This window comes from Lissotriton vulgaris, chromosome 7 (genome assembly GCF_964263255.1).
Source record: "Lissotriton vulgaris chromosome 7, aLisVul1.2, whole genome shotgun sequence".
Classification (NCBI taxonomy): Eukaryota; Metazoa; Chordata; class Amphibia; order Caudata; family Salamandridae; genus Lissotriton; species Lissotriton vulgaris.
The window spans coordinates 232,722,106-232,736,368 of record NC_141695.1 but is presented as its reverse complement, the minus strand read 5'-3'; the positions used below and the strand labels follow the sequence as shown (position 1 = coordinate 232,736,368).

The window sequence follows — 14,263 nt, the reverse complement described above, 5'->3', positions numbered from 1 at the left end:
TCCTATGATTAGTAATATGCATCACAGATTTCGTATTATCTGTGTCAGTGCCATACTTTTCTCTTGTTTCAGCGGTCAGTCCTTTTGACCGGGCGGGTGGTGGGATATTTCCCTTAAGTTACCCGGGATGTTTATAACATCTCTTCCTTATGGAGAGACCGGGTTCCCCTGTCCTAGTAGAAATTGACAAATGAGGACAAAAAAAAAAGTGAGGGCGCAGTTCCTTATATGGCTAATGGAGGTCCCTTTACGTCTTGCTGCACCCTTTTCTTGCTTTGTGGATTTTATTTCTATTACTCATGCTAGTGCTGGTAATTCTTTCTATCCCCCCCCAAAAAATACATTAGCCTTTACAACGCCAATAGCACAAACTTTCAGTAATGCGAGACCTATTGCATTGCAAATGCTTGTTTTTTTAAATGCATCCCATTTTCCTTATAAGAAAATGGGATGCATTTAAAAAAGAAAAATGAAACTTTTCAGTTTCATTTTTTTAAGCATAGACAGTGGTCTCTGGTACCACTTCCGCCCCCAGCAGTCAGGCTTCCAGCGCCGGCCAGGCCTCTCGCCTTGAATATTGGTTAGAGTCAGCTAGCGACAAGATCGCCCCGCTGAAAAAAATAAAAACTAAACGCCCGCATGATGCTCAACGCTGGTTCTCCAAACAGCAAAAAAAGGATAAATTGGCCCTCCAGCAGGTTGAGTGCCGTTGGCGGCGCACATAAGCCCCTGATGAGAAAATGGTGTATGCAGCCTCACTAAAACAATATAAAAATTCCATTCTCCAAGCAAAAACAGCATACTTCTCACAAAAAATTATTGATTTATCTTCAAAGGCCAAAGACATCTTTGCTATTGTTAATGAACTCACACAACCGGACCGGGTAATCATTAAACCCACCCCTTCACAAACACTCTGCGACTCACTCAACTCCTACTTTATCAATAAAATTACTGCTATCAAAAATAATATTCCCACCCCTACTTCTCTTACCACATCGGTCGCACCTGGCAAGAATCCATTTTCACTGGATCATTTTCCTTGGTCCACTGAGGCAACTTTTTTGATCCTATTGAATAAAGTGAGCTCGGGCTCGCCCAACGACTGCTGCCCCCCTCAGATCCTTAAGGAGGCCTTCCTGGCTTGTCCCGACCCCCCCGCTCGCACTTCTAAAAAAATTCCTTGGCAACAGGCACCATACCAGACACCTTCAAACAGGCCGCAGTGGTTAATATTCTGAAAAAACCTAATGCAGACCCCTCAGTACTAAGCAATTTTCGACCTATCTCCCTGCTCCCCTACCTTAGCAAGATATTGGAAGCCCACATCACAAACTGCTTAAGCTCATTCATCGAGAATTCCCAGTTCCTTGACCCTCAGCAGGCGGGTTTTAGGCCTGGGCATTCTACTGAATCTGTAATCCTGGCTGTGATGGACGAGCTTAGGAATGGTGTGGATAATAACATCTTCCAGGCACTCGTGCTCTTGGACGTATCGGCGGCCTTTGACACGGCCGATCACTAAATTCTGATCGACCGTGTCAACAACGCTGGCATCCAGGGCCTGGCACATAAGTGGATCAGATCCTTTCTGTATCAGCGTTCCCAGGCGGTTCATCTTTCTACTTTTTCAGCCACACAAACCAGTCTAACTTGCGGAGTCCCCCAGGGCTCCGCCTTATTGCCCCTTTTGTTTAACCTTTACATGCAACCCCTCATGGTATCCCTTCACAATAGCCCGGTCACCATCTTCAACTACGCTGACGATCTCCAGCGGGTCTTCATCTTGATTCCACCTCTGCATCCAGCACTAATTTTCAATCTACTATGCTATCGATCAGCGAATGGATGTGTCACAGCCAGTTGAAACTTAATCCAGACAAAACAGAGCTTGTCCTTACTGGGGTACCTGCCAACCCCTGGAACTCTAGCTTCTGGCCACCTTCCTTGGGCACCCCCCTCACCCTGCAGACTCTGTGAAGAGTCTTGGTGTCATTATCTGCAAAGATCTATCTATGGAATCCCAGATCAGCGCTGTTACCTCTTCATGCTTCTTCCATCTCCGGAGAATCCGGAAAATCTGCAGGTTCTTGACTTTGGAGGCCCTCACTCTCATGGCCCTGGTAACCTATCGTATCGACTATGCCAATGCTCTCTACTTTGACATCCCAGCCTACCAGCTCAACCGCCTGCAGCTGGTACAGAACCAAGCAGCCAGGCTAATCTTCCACCAGCCCAAACACCAACATGTCCCTCCTTTGCTGAGGAACCTCCATTGACTTCCTGTGGCTAAACGTTGCATTTTTAAACTTGGCTGTACCATCTTCAAGGCACTATCTGATCAGGGCCCTGCCTTTATCTCCTCCAGGATTCATCGGTACGTCCCCCTCCGTGTCCTCCGCTCCTCACACCACAAACTGCTTACCATTCCAACTTTAAAGCGGAAAAAACATGGTGGCCTCAGATTCTCATTCCTGGCCCCCAGGTTATGGAACTCACTTCCGAATGAACTCAGATCCACCTCCAGTTACACTTTATTCAGGAAACTCCTGAAAACTGATCTGTTCCGGCAAGCCTATGAGTAATAATGCCCCCCATTATTGCCCTTCTGCTCCTAGCGCCATGAAACCTCCTGGTGACCGTGCGCTGCACAAATACTTTTAACATAACATAACATAACACTGCCTGCTCTTAAAAAATATTTTCCAAACTACTCACAAAGGGGACGGGGTCCCCAGCATTTGCGGGTGGTTTACCACCTACTTGAAGTAGGTGGTAAACTGCAAGTGTTTTGCGGTGGCAAATGCGGTTGCAAATCACTAGTACATATCATGTTGACTTAATATTAGGAAGGGACGCCCCTTCCTAATAGCGAGAGTCGCAAATGCTATTTGGCGAGTCAGGGACTCTCAAAATATAATTTGTACATGCTATTACCCTTTTTTGAGGTTCTCCCATTTGCGACTTGCAAAAAAGGGTCGTACATGTGGCCCGAAGAGAATGCCAGGAATTGTTAGATGAAACTGCAGTCATATGCTAATTGCGTGAAGAGGACATGTTATTATGTTTGCAGAGCTACAAAGGGGATGGTGTCAGAGTTCAAGGCTCGTTTTATAGTTTGCTTAAAATATGGTGTTCGCTGACGAATGTGTCACATTTGGAAGCCAACAAATTTAGTCTACGACAGCCTAAATGGGAAACATTCATTTGAATACCTTTGTTAAATTATCCCTGTTATATTTGGGGGTCTCTAGTTGGCAGAGGTAGGTAACTTTGACCAAATAGGGAGACTTGTGTCTAGTCAGGGAAAGGGGGTACACTCCTTAAATAACCCCTGCTCACCCCCTTGGTAGCTTGGCACGAGTAGGCAGCCTCATCTCGGAGGCAATGTCTAAAGCATTGGTGAACACATACAGTAACCCAGTGACAACACTACAGGTGGACACCATACAAGTTGTAGTATACAAATAAGTATTTTTATATAGACTTAACACAAGACCACAAACAACAAAAATCCACAATACTGTACTAAAACATGGTAGAATTAGCTCAGTTCTCTTTAGATGTATAAATGCAAAACTTTGAGTTCAATGTACCTTAGGATGTGTAACGCCATACAACAAAAGTGTTACAGGGAAGGTGATGCGTAGGTTCCTTACACGCAAGAACGGTGATGCGTCGGGTCCCAACTGATGCATAGGGGATGCGTCGGTTCTTCTCGGCGTGGGGAAGTGATGCGTCTGTTTCTTACTGCGCTTCCGCTCGCAACACCATGATGCGATGAAGATCCGGTGCAATGAACAAAATGGCGTCTTATCCTTGATGCAACACAATGCGTGCATGCCAGACGGCCGTGCGGCAACTCAACGATTCTTCTGAGCCATGACAGGCCCTGTCGGTGATGCAGCAGCATCTGATGTGACGTTGATCCTTTTCTCCAGCGATTCGAGGCGCTTCAGCAACGATGCGTCAACTGCAGCGGCGATACACTTTCCCAGCGATGCGACACCAGCGGCTGCAGCGGCGCCATGCTTCTTTGATGATGTGGCAGCATCTGGTGCAACGTCGATCATCTTTGCCGCCAATGCGAGGCACTTTAGCATTGTGAAGCAACAGCAGCAGTTCAGCAACACACTTCTTCTGCGTGAGTCGCACTTCCAGCTCCTTGCGACACGCAGTCCCTCAGAAAGCCCAACACAATTGCAGGCACCGCCAAAGAACTCTTGGGCAGCAGGTGGGTGAAGTCTGTTGTCCCTGAGACTTCAGCAGGAGGCAAGCTCTATCTCAAGCCCTTGGAGATTCTTCACAAGTTGAATGAAAGTAAAGTCCTTTCTCCTCTTTTTGGCAATCAGCAACCTCTGCAGGCCAATCCCTCATGCTTAGGGAAAGTCTCTCTGGTTCCTCTCCTCAGCAAAGGATTCTTCTCGTTTCCCAAAAGTGATCTAAAGTTCTGGGGTCTGGGTCTCCCTTTTATACTCATTTTTTAATTTCCTCTTTGTTCTCTGAAGGCAGAGAGACCTTTGCCTAGTCCAAACCTAGTCTGGTCAGTCCTGGAGCACTTTGTTGACAATACTCCTTCTTTCCTTTCGAGTGCGGGCCAGGGACATCAGACGCACTACAAGAGATGGATCCAGCATTGTGGAGGGAAGGCACAGCCCTAACAGCCCTATTCAGGCCCCAGGTGCAACTCCTCCCGCCCATCTGCATGCAGATCTCTCTATTCAGCCCTGTGCTGACTCACCCTGTCACCTGGAATCCTCAAGCCCCTGTCACTCAAACTCCAGACAAGGAATACACATCCTAGTAGAGGCAGGCTTGGCTAGTTAGACAAAAAAATACCTACTTTCTAAAAGTGGTATTTTCAAACACAGAATGTTAAAACCAACGTCACTAAAAGATGTATTTTATCATTCTGAGTTCAGGCATACTAAACTCGAATTTCTACCTAGTTCCCTGAGTCAGTTAGGATTATAAAATGTAATAATCAAACTGCCCATTCTGGCCTATGGGGAACCAGTAGCCTTGCAATAGTGAAAAACGAAAATGGCTCTAATTCACTATTTAGGACATGCCACACACATCAGGGCATGTCCTACCTTTTACCTACAATACACCATGCCTGTGGGCCTACCATAAGGGCGACTAATATGCAGAGAAGGGAAGGTTTAGGGACTGGCAAGTGGGTGCACTTGCCCAGTCAGCATGGCAGTGCCAGACTGCACACAGGCTCTGCAATGGCAGACCTGAGACACTCTGTTACAGGCTGCTTCTTTGGGTGGCACAACCAGTGCTGCAAGCCCACCAGCAGCATTTGGTTTACAAGCCCTGGGCACACTCAGTGCACGGTACTAGGGTATGACAGTAAATCAAATAAGCCAATCATGCAGTCACTTTTCCATACATTAATTTACAATATAGAGCATATGCACTTTAGCACTGATCAGCAGTGTTAAAGTGCCCAGAGTCAAAAAACAGCCAACAACAGGTCAGAAAAAATATAGGAGGAAGGCACAAAGTTCAGGGATGACCCTGCAAAAATGGCCAAGTACAACAATACCCTGCAGACAAATTGGCCTCTCATTGAGCCTTGTAGATACTGAAATCCGTGTATGAATAAACATCATTCGAGCAATTACGTATGAGAAAAATTACCCATAATATTTAGTCTGATTAAGTGAAGCTCTGTTGCACAATTTAATCTTTTATCAAGAGGTTTAGTTTTCCGGATTTATAGAAATCTAATTTTGTTCAGTGATCGCTTCATTGCTATCTCATTTGCATTATACAATCTCTCACAGGTATTCAAATGAATTCCATCCTCTGTGGAACTAATTTGTAATACAAGTATGTTAGAGCCCTTTTGTGGTGTTAAAATATTCTGAGGGTGGCTAGTTTTGCTTGGCTTTCGCAGTTGAGCTCAGTGTGTCAGATCACTTTTAAAGTGAACTGACTTGAAAACGCTTCTTGAGGTTATTCTTCAATTCTTTGCACATTCTATGATTTTACGCTCTAGGCTGGTGCTGCCTCAAGGTACTCCATTAAGGGCCAAATGTAGGCAAATCACATTTACCGATTTTGAAATACCGAATTTTACCGATTCGGTATTTCAAAATCGGTAAATGTGATGTAGGTACCAACATCTGGATTAGTTACCGATTCCTTAAGAATTCGGTATTTACCGATTCGGTAAATACCGATTCGGTATTTGCTATTGAATCCTATGGGCCTTGAAGCCCATAGGATTCAATTCAAATACCGATTCGGTATTTACCGAATCGGTAAATACCGAATTTGTCAAGGGTGCAGGGGGTGTCACTTTGACACCCTCTAGCACCCCCAAAACGGGCATGTGTGCAATGTGGCACACAGACATGCCCTAAGGGCACGTCTGTCTGTCACATGGCACATGTGTACATGCACAGATGTGCATGTACACAGGTTTCGGTATTTTACCATGGATTTGTATTCCATGGTAAAATACCGATTCTGAAAGCCATGTGCCAATGGAATATTGGCTACCCACATTGCATTTTCGGTAATTTTACCAAATCGGTAAATATTACCGAATCAGTAAATTTACCGATTCGGTAATAATAACGATTCGGTAAAATTACCGAATATATGCCCCTACATTTCCATAGCCCTTTACCGATCGGAAACGGCCGAAAATCGGTATTTTTGGCCGATTCCGATCGGTAAAGGGCTACCTACTTCTGGCCCTAAATGATTCTCTCAGACACTGTACAACTCTTGGTGTATTCTGTGGTCTCCCACGCTAGACTTGTGCTGTAACTGCATGAATTGAATCTCTCAATGTTCAATCTTCATGCACTTGTAGACCTATTTTGTACACAGCAAATGGTGGTCCTTTGTTGACAAGCACACTACTTTGTCAAAGGATGGAAATCACAGGGACTCTACTACTAGCTTTAGTCATTTTAGGGGGATAGGCAATATGTAGATGTAGCTGTCAAAGGCAGTTGTATTCTTCAATGTCAAGTTAAAATGTTCGACCAGCTGATTCAAGGCAGAATTGGAGAACAGTTGGCAGAAAATAAAGCTGGCAGAGAAAGGGAGCGTGCCAAAAAGACTGGTCTTCAGTAAAGAGCAATAAAGGAGAAGGGAAACCTTCGTGAAGAAATTGACAGGTATTGGTTGGAAAAAGGGGGAGCAGAGATGGGAGAGTTTGTGGGCCGTAAGAGACTGTCTATGTAAATAATGACAACATGGGAGTAGAATGAGCTAACAATATGGGATTAGAAGACACTCCCTATGCAAACAATTAAGGATGGACTTTGCTACCACTATGGGTGGTGTCACAGGTGAGCCATCACCAGCCAAAGAGACATGCCTGATAGCGGTATTAAAGAAGACAGGTCTGTCATCTACTTACCCAAGCCTTCTGGCTCTTAGCGATTGATATGTATGCGTCTCGGAAGTAAACATGGACTAGTTGGGCCAACATTGCACCATCTGCTTTGCAGAGCTGGAAGTCGACAACAACGCGGAACCAGGCTTTGGATGTCACGTCGCAGAGTGAGGTCACCCCATAGGGTCCTTTGTATGACACCATGCCTGACATGCCGTCAAACGAGTTGAACCCTGGTCCTGGGGTCATAGTGCATTTGCCTTCCTTCCCGAAGCAGCCTCTAACGCCTTGCTTCAACGTGCAGATCTCGATCTCCGTACATGATAGCGCCTCACAAAATAGCCCTCTGGCCGCTGAGCACGTGCATATCTGGCTGCAGTCATGTGAGACAAACGATTCGTTCAGCTGAAACAGAAAACAGTACAGTGTCAACATACAGCAAGCATGATGGTTGGGACTTATGAAAACTGACCTGATAACCCGTGCACAAAGGCAACTGGGACTGGAGCCACATCCAACAATCAACCGCCAAGCTCACCACACCCTCCCCACTGCTAACCAGCCTGCCACGGTTATTTTAACCCTTTCGCTGCGGTGGCTATTCCGCCGCAGCGCTAAATGGGCGGGGCGGCCGCTCGGCGGCCGCATGCTGGTGACAGAACCGCTCCGTCACCAGCCGCGGTTGAGCTGTGCTGGTAAATGTATGTATTGCGATTTATATAGCGCACGTATCACCCGAAGGCATCAAGGCGCTTGCCTTGGGAACCCATCCTGGTATTCCCTTGTGAGATAACCCCTGGCAGGGTATCCACAAGGTGAAAGCCAGGCATCCCGCCGCGAGGGGCCATAGTGGAGATTAAGCAAGCTATTGCCCAGAGTCGCAGAGTGTGAACCTGTGAGTCGAGTAGGCACCGGAATGAGAATTATTGAGTCCGTGGAATTTTTGAGCCCAAGACCCGCCGAGGCGGGGAATTGAACCCTGGTCCAGGACCGATCTCAGCTTCCGGGTCTGCCGCCTCTAACCCCTGAGCCACACTTCTCCACTGGTGACGGACCGGTTCCGTCATGACGCGCCCCGCTCAATACAACTGCCGCGCAGGCGCAAAATCAGCGCCGCGCAGGCGCGGCGGCCGGGCCATGACGGAACCGCTCCGTCATCAGCACAGCCCAACCGTAGCTGATGATGGAGCGGTTCCGTCATCAGCAGGGGAGGGGTTAAGGTTGTATTAGGTGCAGCTGAATTAAGCAAAAAAGTCAAAAATGCACACTTGTGTAGGGGTTCAAGTTAGCAAGTACTCCTTGAATGCTGCAACAGTGTCAGGTTTGTCGGATTGTCCCTAGAATTCTTTGTAAATTTCAAGTCGTTTAAACTCCTTAGTTTCTGGAAATTTCATCCGCATATTTACTTCCAACATCAAAGCCTACACTTACTGGAGAATCAAAGGTAAAAGGCTAAACTTGCAAAGGTCAAACTTGTCACATAAACAAAGGGTTTGACAACAGGCGTGACTATCTGTGCTCATTCCCTCTATTCATGGGCCTCCTCGCCCTGGGACAGTGCTTATGAATAGTAATAAGGTGTATGCACATTTACTCAGTACTGTCTTTTTGAAATTGAATTAAATGGTGTAATCCTCAACATATGGCTGCGTTATTACTTCAGTGCAATTGCTGTGAATGCAATGGGGCAGATTTACAAGCCTCCTGCGCCACCAGTATGTCACAGAAAGTGATCGTGTCTTACTGCTCCATATTTACAAGGAAAGGAAAAGCCACCCTGCATGGCTTTTCCTGTCCTTGTGAATATGGCCCTATTATAACCAGCATTTGCGTGGAAGGAGTGTTCCATGGGTGTTGCTGTGGGTGTTCCCATAGAACAAGACATATTTCCAGATTCACGAGGAATCGTAAATCTGGAAATGCGTCTGAATGTGGAGGCGTAGGGAGGCGCAACGAGGAGAAATGTTTTCATTTGTCCCCGTTTTTTTCCTCTTCCAATGCGTGCTGCATTCTACAGCATACATTGAAATAGGAAAATGCCTGTAGCAATTGTTTTTGTGCAGGAATGTGCATCTTCCTGCACAAAAAAACATCTCCCCACAACGCAGGCATCCTTGCACCATGGTGCAAGGGTGCCTGCGCCGGGGCGTGGCTGCAGTTTGTGTGCCATCGCTGGGGGCAGCACAGAGATGAGACATACTGTTGTAAATATGTTGCACCCCTGTGCTTTAAAAGTGACTCAGTGTAGCGTATTCAAATGGCTTGCGAAATGCACTGAGTCACTTTCATTGCAAATCTGCCCTAATATGTTCAGAGGTTTGACAAAAGTGTAACTTACCATCAAGGTTAAACATATATATGTACATAGTGATGCTCAAACTAAAGAACGAGGAAAAGGTACATTGAAACAGTTGGTATATTTTTAGGTCATGCAGTGAGTTATCCTGACCTAGCAGATGTATATGTAGACCATATGCTGACTTGAGGGGAATTATGGTGCAATTGATTGACACTGGTATCCATCTCAGTGGCACCCATACCCAGGGTACTAGCTCACTTTCAAATGTAATAAGAAGTGTTGGATTTCTACAGCAGGAGTGATATATTTATCGAGGAGTAAATGTAGTGTGTCATGTTTTGTACTTCAGACTATTTTTGTAGAAAAGTAGACACACAATGTGATCAACTGTAACATGTTAGTCGAGCCTAAGGCTATGGTATGCCTTCTGCCCTTCGGAACCGGACCCAGACCCAAGTGCATGTGCTTCATGAATCTAATGAAATCTAAACTATTCAGACTTGTATTGTAAATGAGCCTTCCAAACTATCAGGATTGCAGACCATACGTTATGGGCTCCACCCTGCACGGTTGGATTCGTCTTCCCCTGTACTGCTCTTTCTTTAGATTGTTCAGTGATCCTTTTTCCTTCTGCACCCTGATGTAACTGAAAGGTTACATGTAACAATTTGAAATTAATAAAGAAATAAAACCCTCAACCCTTTGCTCTTAATCAGCATGATGTAATTTCCTATACTAGAGTCTCATACTTCAATTCACTATATTTACAGCTTTTTCTGCCACTTGTTCCTCGAAGCGAAATAATAGGATAGTAGTGCTAAGGGTAAAATAACCAAATTACATTGATGAGTTTTTTATAAAAATTGTATACATAATTGTGTTCGAGCACTTTCTGAAATTACTAAAAGAAATAAAAAATGAATTTTTTCCTTTGCTAAAATGCACTAAGATGAATTATAGCAGAGTACGACTGGTAATATTTTGGATTACAGGGAGAAGTAGAAAGAGAAATTGAATTGGTCTTCTGCCTTTATAGGCCTATGAACAATTCAAATTCATTGCTCTAACAAACTAATTTCTGATTGTATGAATTACAGATACATTGAAAGTTTAGCAAATTTGAGATTATTCTGGTCATGAAATCTGTACATTGAGCGATGCTTGCAAATATTCAAATTGATGGTGTGAGATCTTGGTTTTAAATTGGTTTTCAATAACAATTAGTATATATATATATATATATATATATATATATATATATATATATATATATATATATATATATATATATATATATATATATATATATATATATATATTACCTACTGGCGATAGCCAGTAGGTATATATAGTTAGGATTTTTTTCCTATGGGATTTTTGAAAATTCTATGTCGAATAACTTTGGCTTATGAGGACAGAATTGGCTGAAGTTTTCAGGAAAATGGAACATTTTGTTTCTGAGCAGCCCCTGAAATTTTGGGGGGTTTTCGTCAAGGGGGGGCCGAGAAAAAAGGGGGGTCCCAAAACGTGTTTTTCCCATGCAATTTTCCATAGGGCGGTTGGCCTCACTTTTAGCCTGAACGGCTGAATGGATTTACACCAAACTTGGCAAAATTGTAGGGACTGGTAGCCCGATGTGCCTTTTCTATGTCTCAAGATATAGGCTCCAGTGGTTTTTACGAAAATTAACTTTGAAAAATATAAATTGGGCTACATTGGGCTATATATATGTTGGAGCCCAAATGTAGCCCAATGTAGCCCAATGTAGCCCAAAGATGGCCACCAGAGACAAAAAACCAAATGTAGCCCAAATATCAGCCAGATGTAGCCCAACTATAGCCCAATGACAGATTGTCCCAGAGTGTTCTAAAGAACAACTAGAGTGCTAACAGTCCTACTTATTACAAAGGTATGGCACACCTGAAGCCATCTTGATTGGAATAAAGTGGTAACTCTTAAAACATTTAATTTAAAAAGGAACAAAATGAGGGGGTTCATTTTGCCATAGAAAGTATGATTAGCGAATATATGACGAAATCCCGCATACCATCAGTCCGCAAAAAAAATCCCGCATGTACTATTAGGCCGCAAATTAAAATAACGAAAACTTTTAGAACGAATATGCCTTTAGCATACACTAAACAACTAAACTACCCTAAACCCTAAAACACTACCCCCAGCATGACCCTACACTACACAAACAGTACAACACTACCCTAAACCCTAAAACACTACCCCCAGCATGACCCTACACTACACAAACACTACAACACTACCCTAAACCCTAAAAGACTACCCCCAGCATGACCCTACACTACACAAACACTACAACACTACCCTAAACCCTAAAACACTACCCCCAGCATGACCCTACACTACGCAAACACTACAACACTACCCTAAACCCTAAAACACTACCCCCAGCATGACCCTACACTACGCAAACACTACAACACTACCCAAAACCCTAAAGCACTACACCCCAGCATGACCCTACACTACGCAAACACTACAACACTACCCTAAACCCTAAAACACTACCCCCAGCATGACCCTACACTACGCAAACGCTACAACACAACCCTAAACCCTAAAACACTACCCCCAGCATGACCCTACACTACGCAAACACTACAACACAACCCTAAACCCTAAAACACTACCCCCAGCATAACCCTACACTACGCAAACACTACAACACTAACCTAAATCCTAAAACACTACCCCCAGCATGACCCTACACTACGCAAACACTACAACACTACCCAAAACCCTACAACACTACACCCCAGCATGACCCTACACTACGCAAACACTACAACACTACCCTAAACCCTAAAACACTACCCCCAGCATGACCCTACACTACGCAAACACTACAACACTACCCAACACCCTAAAACACTACACCCCAGCATGACCCTACACTACGCAAACATTACAACACTACCCTAACCCCTAAAACACTACCCCCAGCATGATCCTACACTACGCAAACACTACAACACTACCCTAAACCCTAAAACACTACCCCCAGCATGACCCTACACTACGCAAACACTACAACACTACCCTAAACCCTAAAACACTACCCCCAGCATGACCCTACACTACGCAAACACTACAACACTACCCTAAACCCTAAAACACTACCCTCAGCATGACCCTACACTACGCAAACACTACAACACTACCCAAAACCCTAAAACACTACCCCCCAGCATGACCCTACACTACGCAAACACTACAACACTACCCAAAACCCTAAAACACTACCCCCAGCATGACCCTACACTACGCAAACACTACAACACTACCCTAAATCCTAAAACACTACCCCCAGCATGACCCTACACTACGCAAACACTACAACACTACCCAAAACCCTAAAACACTACACCCCAGCATGACCCTACACTACGCAAACACTACAACACTACCCTAAACCCTAAAACACTACCCCCAGCATGACCCGACACTACGCAAACACTACAACACTACCCAAAACCCTAAAACACTACACCCCAGCATGACCCGACACTACGCAAACACTACAACACTACCCTAAACCCTAAAACACTACCCCCAGCATGACCCTACACTACGCAAACACTACAACACTACCCTAAACCCTAAAACACTACCCCCAGCATGACCCTACACTACGCAAACACTACAACACTACCCTAAACCCTAAAACACTACCCCCAGCATGACCCTACACTACGCAAACACTACAACACTACCCTAAACCCTAAAACACTACCCTCAGCATGACCCTACACTACGCAAACACTACAACACTACCCAAAACCCTAAAACACTACCCCCAGCATGACCCTACACTACGCAAACACTACAACACTACCCAAAACCCTAAAACACTACCCCCCAGCATGACCCTACACTACGCAAACACTACAACACTACCCAAAACCCTAAAACACTACCCCCAGCATGACCCTACACTACGCAAACACTACAACACTACCCAAAACCCTAAAACACTACCCCCAGCATGACCCTACACTACGCAAACACTACAACACTACCCAAAACCCTAAAACACTACACCCCAGCATGACCCTACACTACGCAAACACTACAACACTACCCAAAACCCTGAAACACTACCCCCAGCATGACCCTACACTACGCAAACACTACAACACTACCCAAAACCCTAAAACACTACCCCCAGCATGACCCTACACTACGCAAACACTACAACACTACCCTAAACCCTAAAATACTACACCCCAGCATGACCCTACACTACGCAAACACTACAACACTACCCAAAACCCTAAAACACTACCCCCAGCATGACCCTACACTACGCAAACACTACAACACTATCCTAAACCCTAAAACACTACGCCCAGCATGACCCTACACTACGCAAACACTACAACACTACCCTAAACCCTAAAACACTAGCCCCAGCATGACCCTACACTACGCAAACACTACAACACAACCCTAAACCCTAAAACACTACCCCCAGCATGACCGTACACTACGCAAACACTACAACACTACCCTGAACCCTAAAACACTACCCCCAGCATGACCCTACACTACGCAAACACTAC

The 14,263-nt window shown here is 44.9% G+C and overlaps 1 protein-coding gene across 1 annotated transcript in view; it reads right to left on the bottom strand.

The window, feature by feature from the left end:
* LOC147701270 (IgGFc-binding protein-like) overlaps positions 1 to 14,263 on the bottom strand; it is a 1,577,064-nt gene that overhangs the window by 64,725 nt on the left and 1,498,076 nt on the right. Inside the window, exon 28 of the mRNA XM_086930001.1 lies at positions 7,394 to 7,774. Coding sequence (XP_086786127.1) covers positions 7,394 to 7,774 — 381 coding nt within the window. The remainder of the gene's footprint in view (positions 1 to 7,393; positions 7,775 to 14,263) is intronic.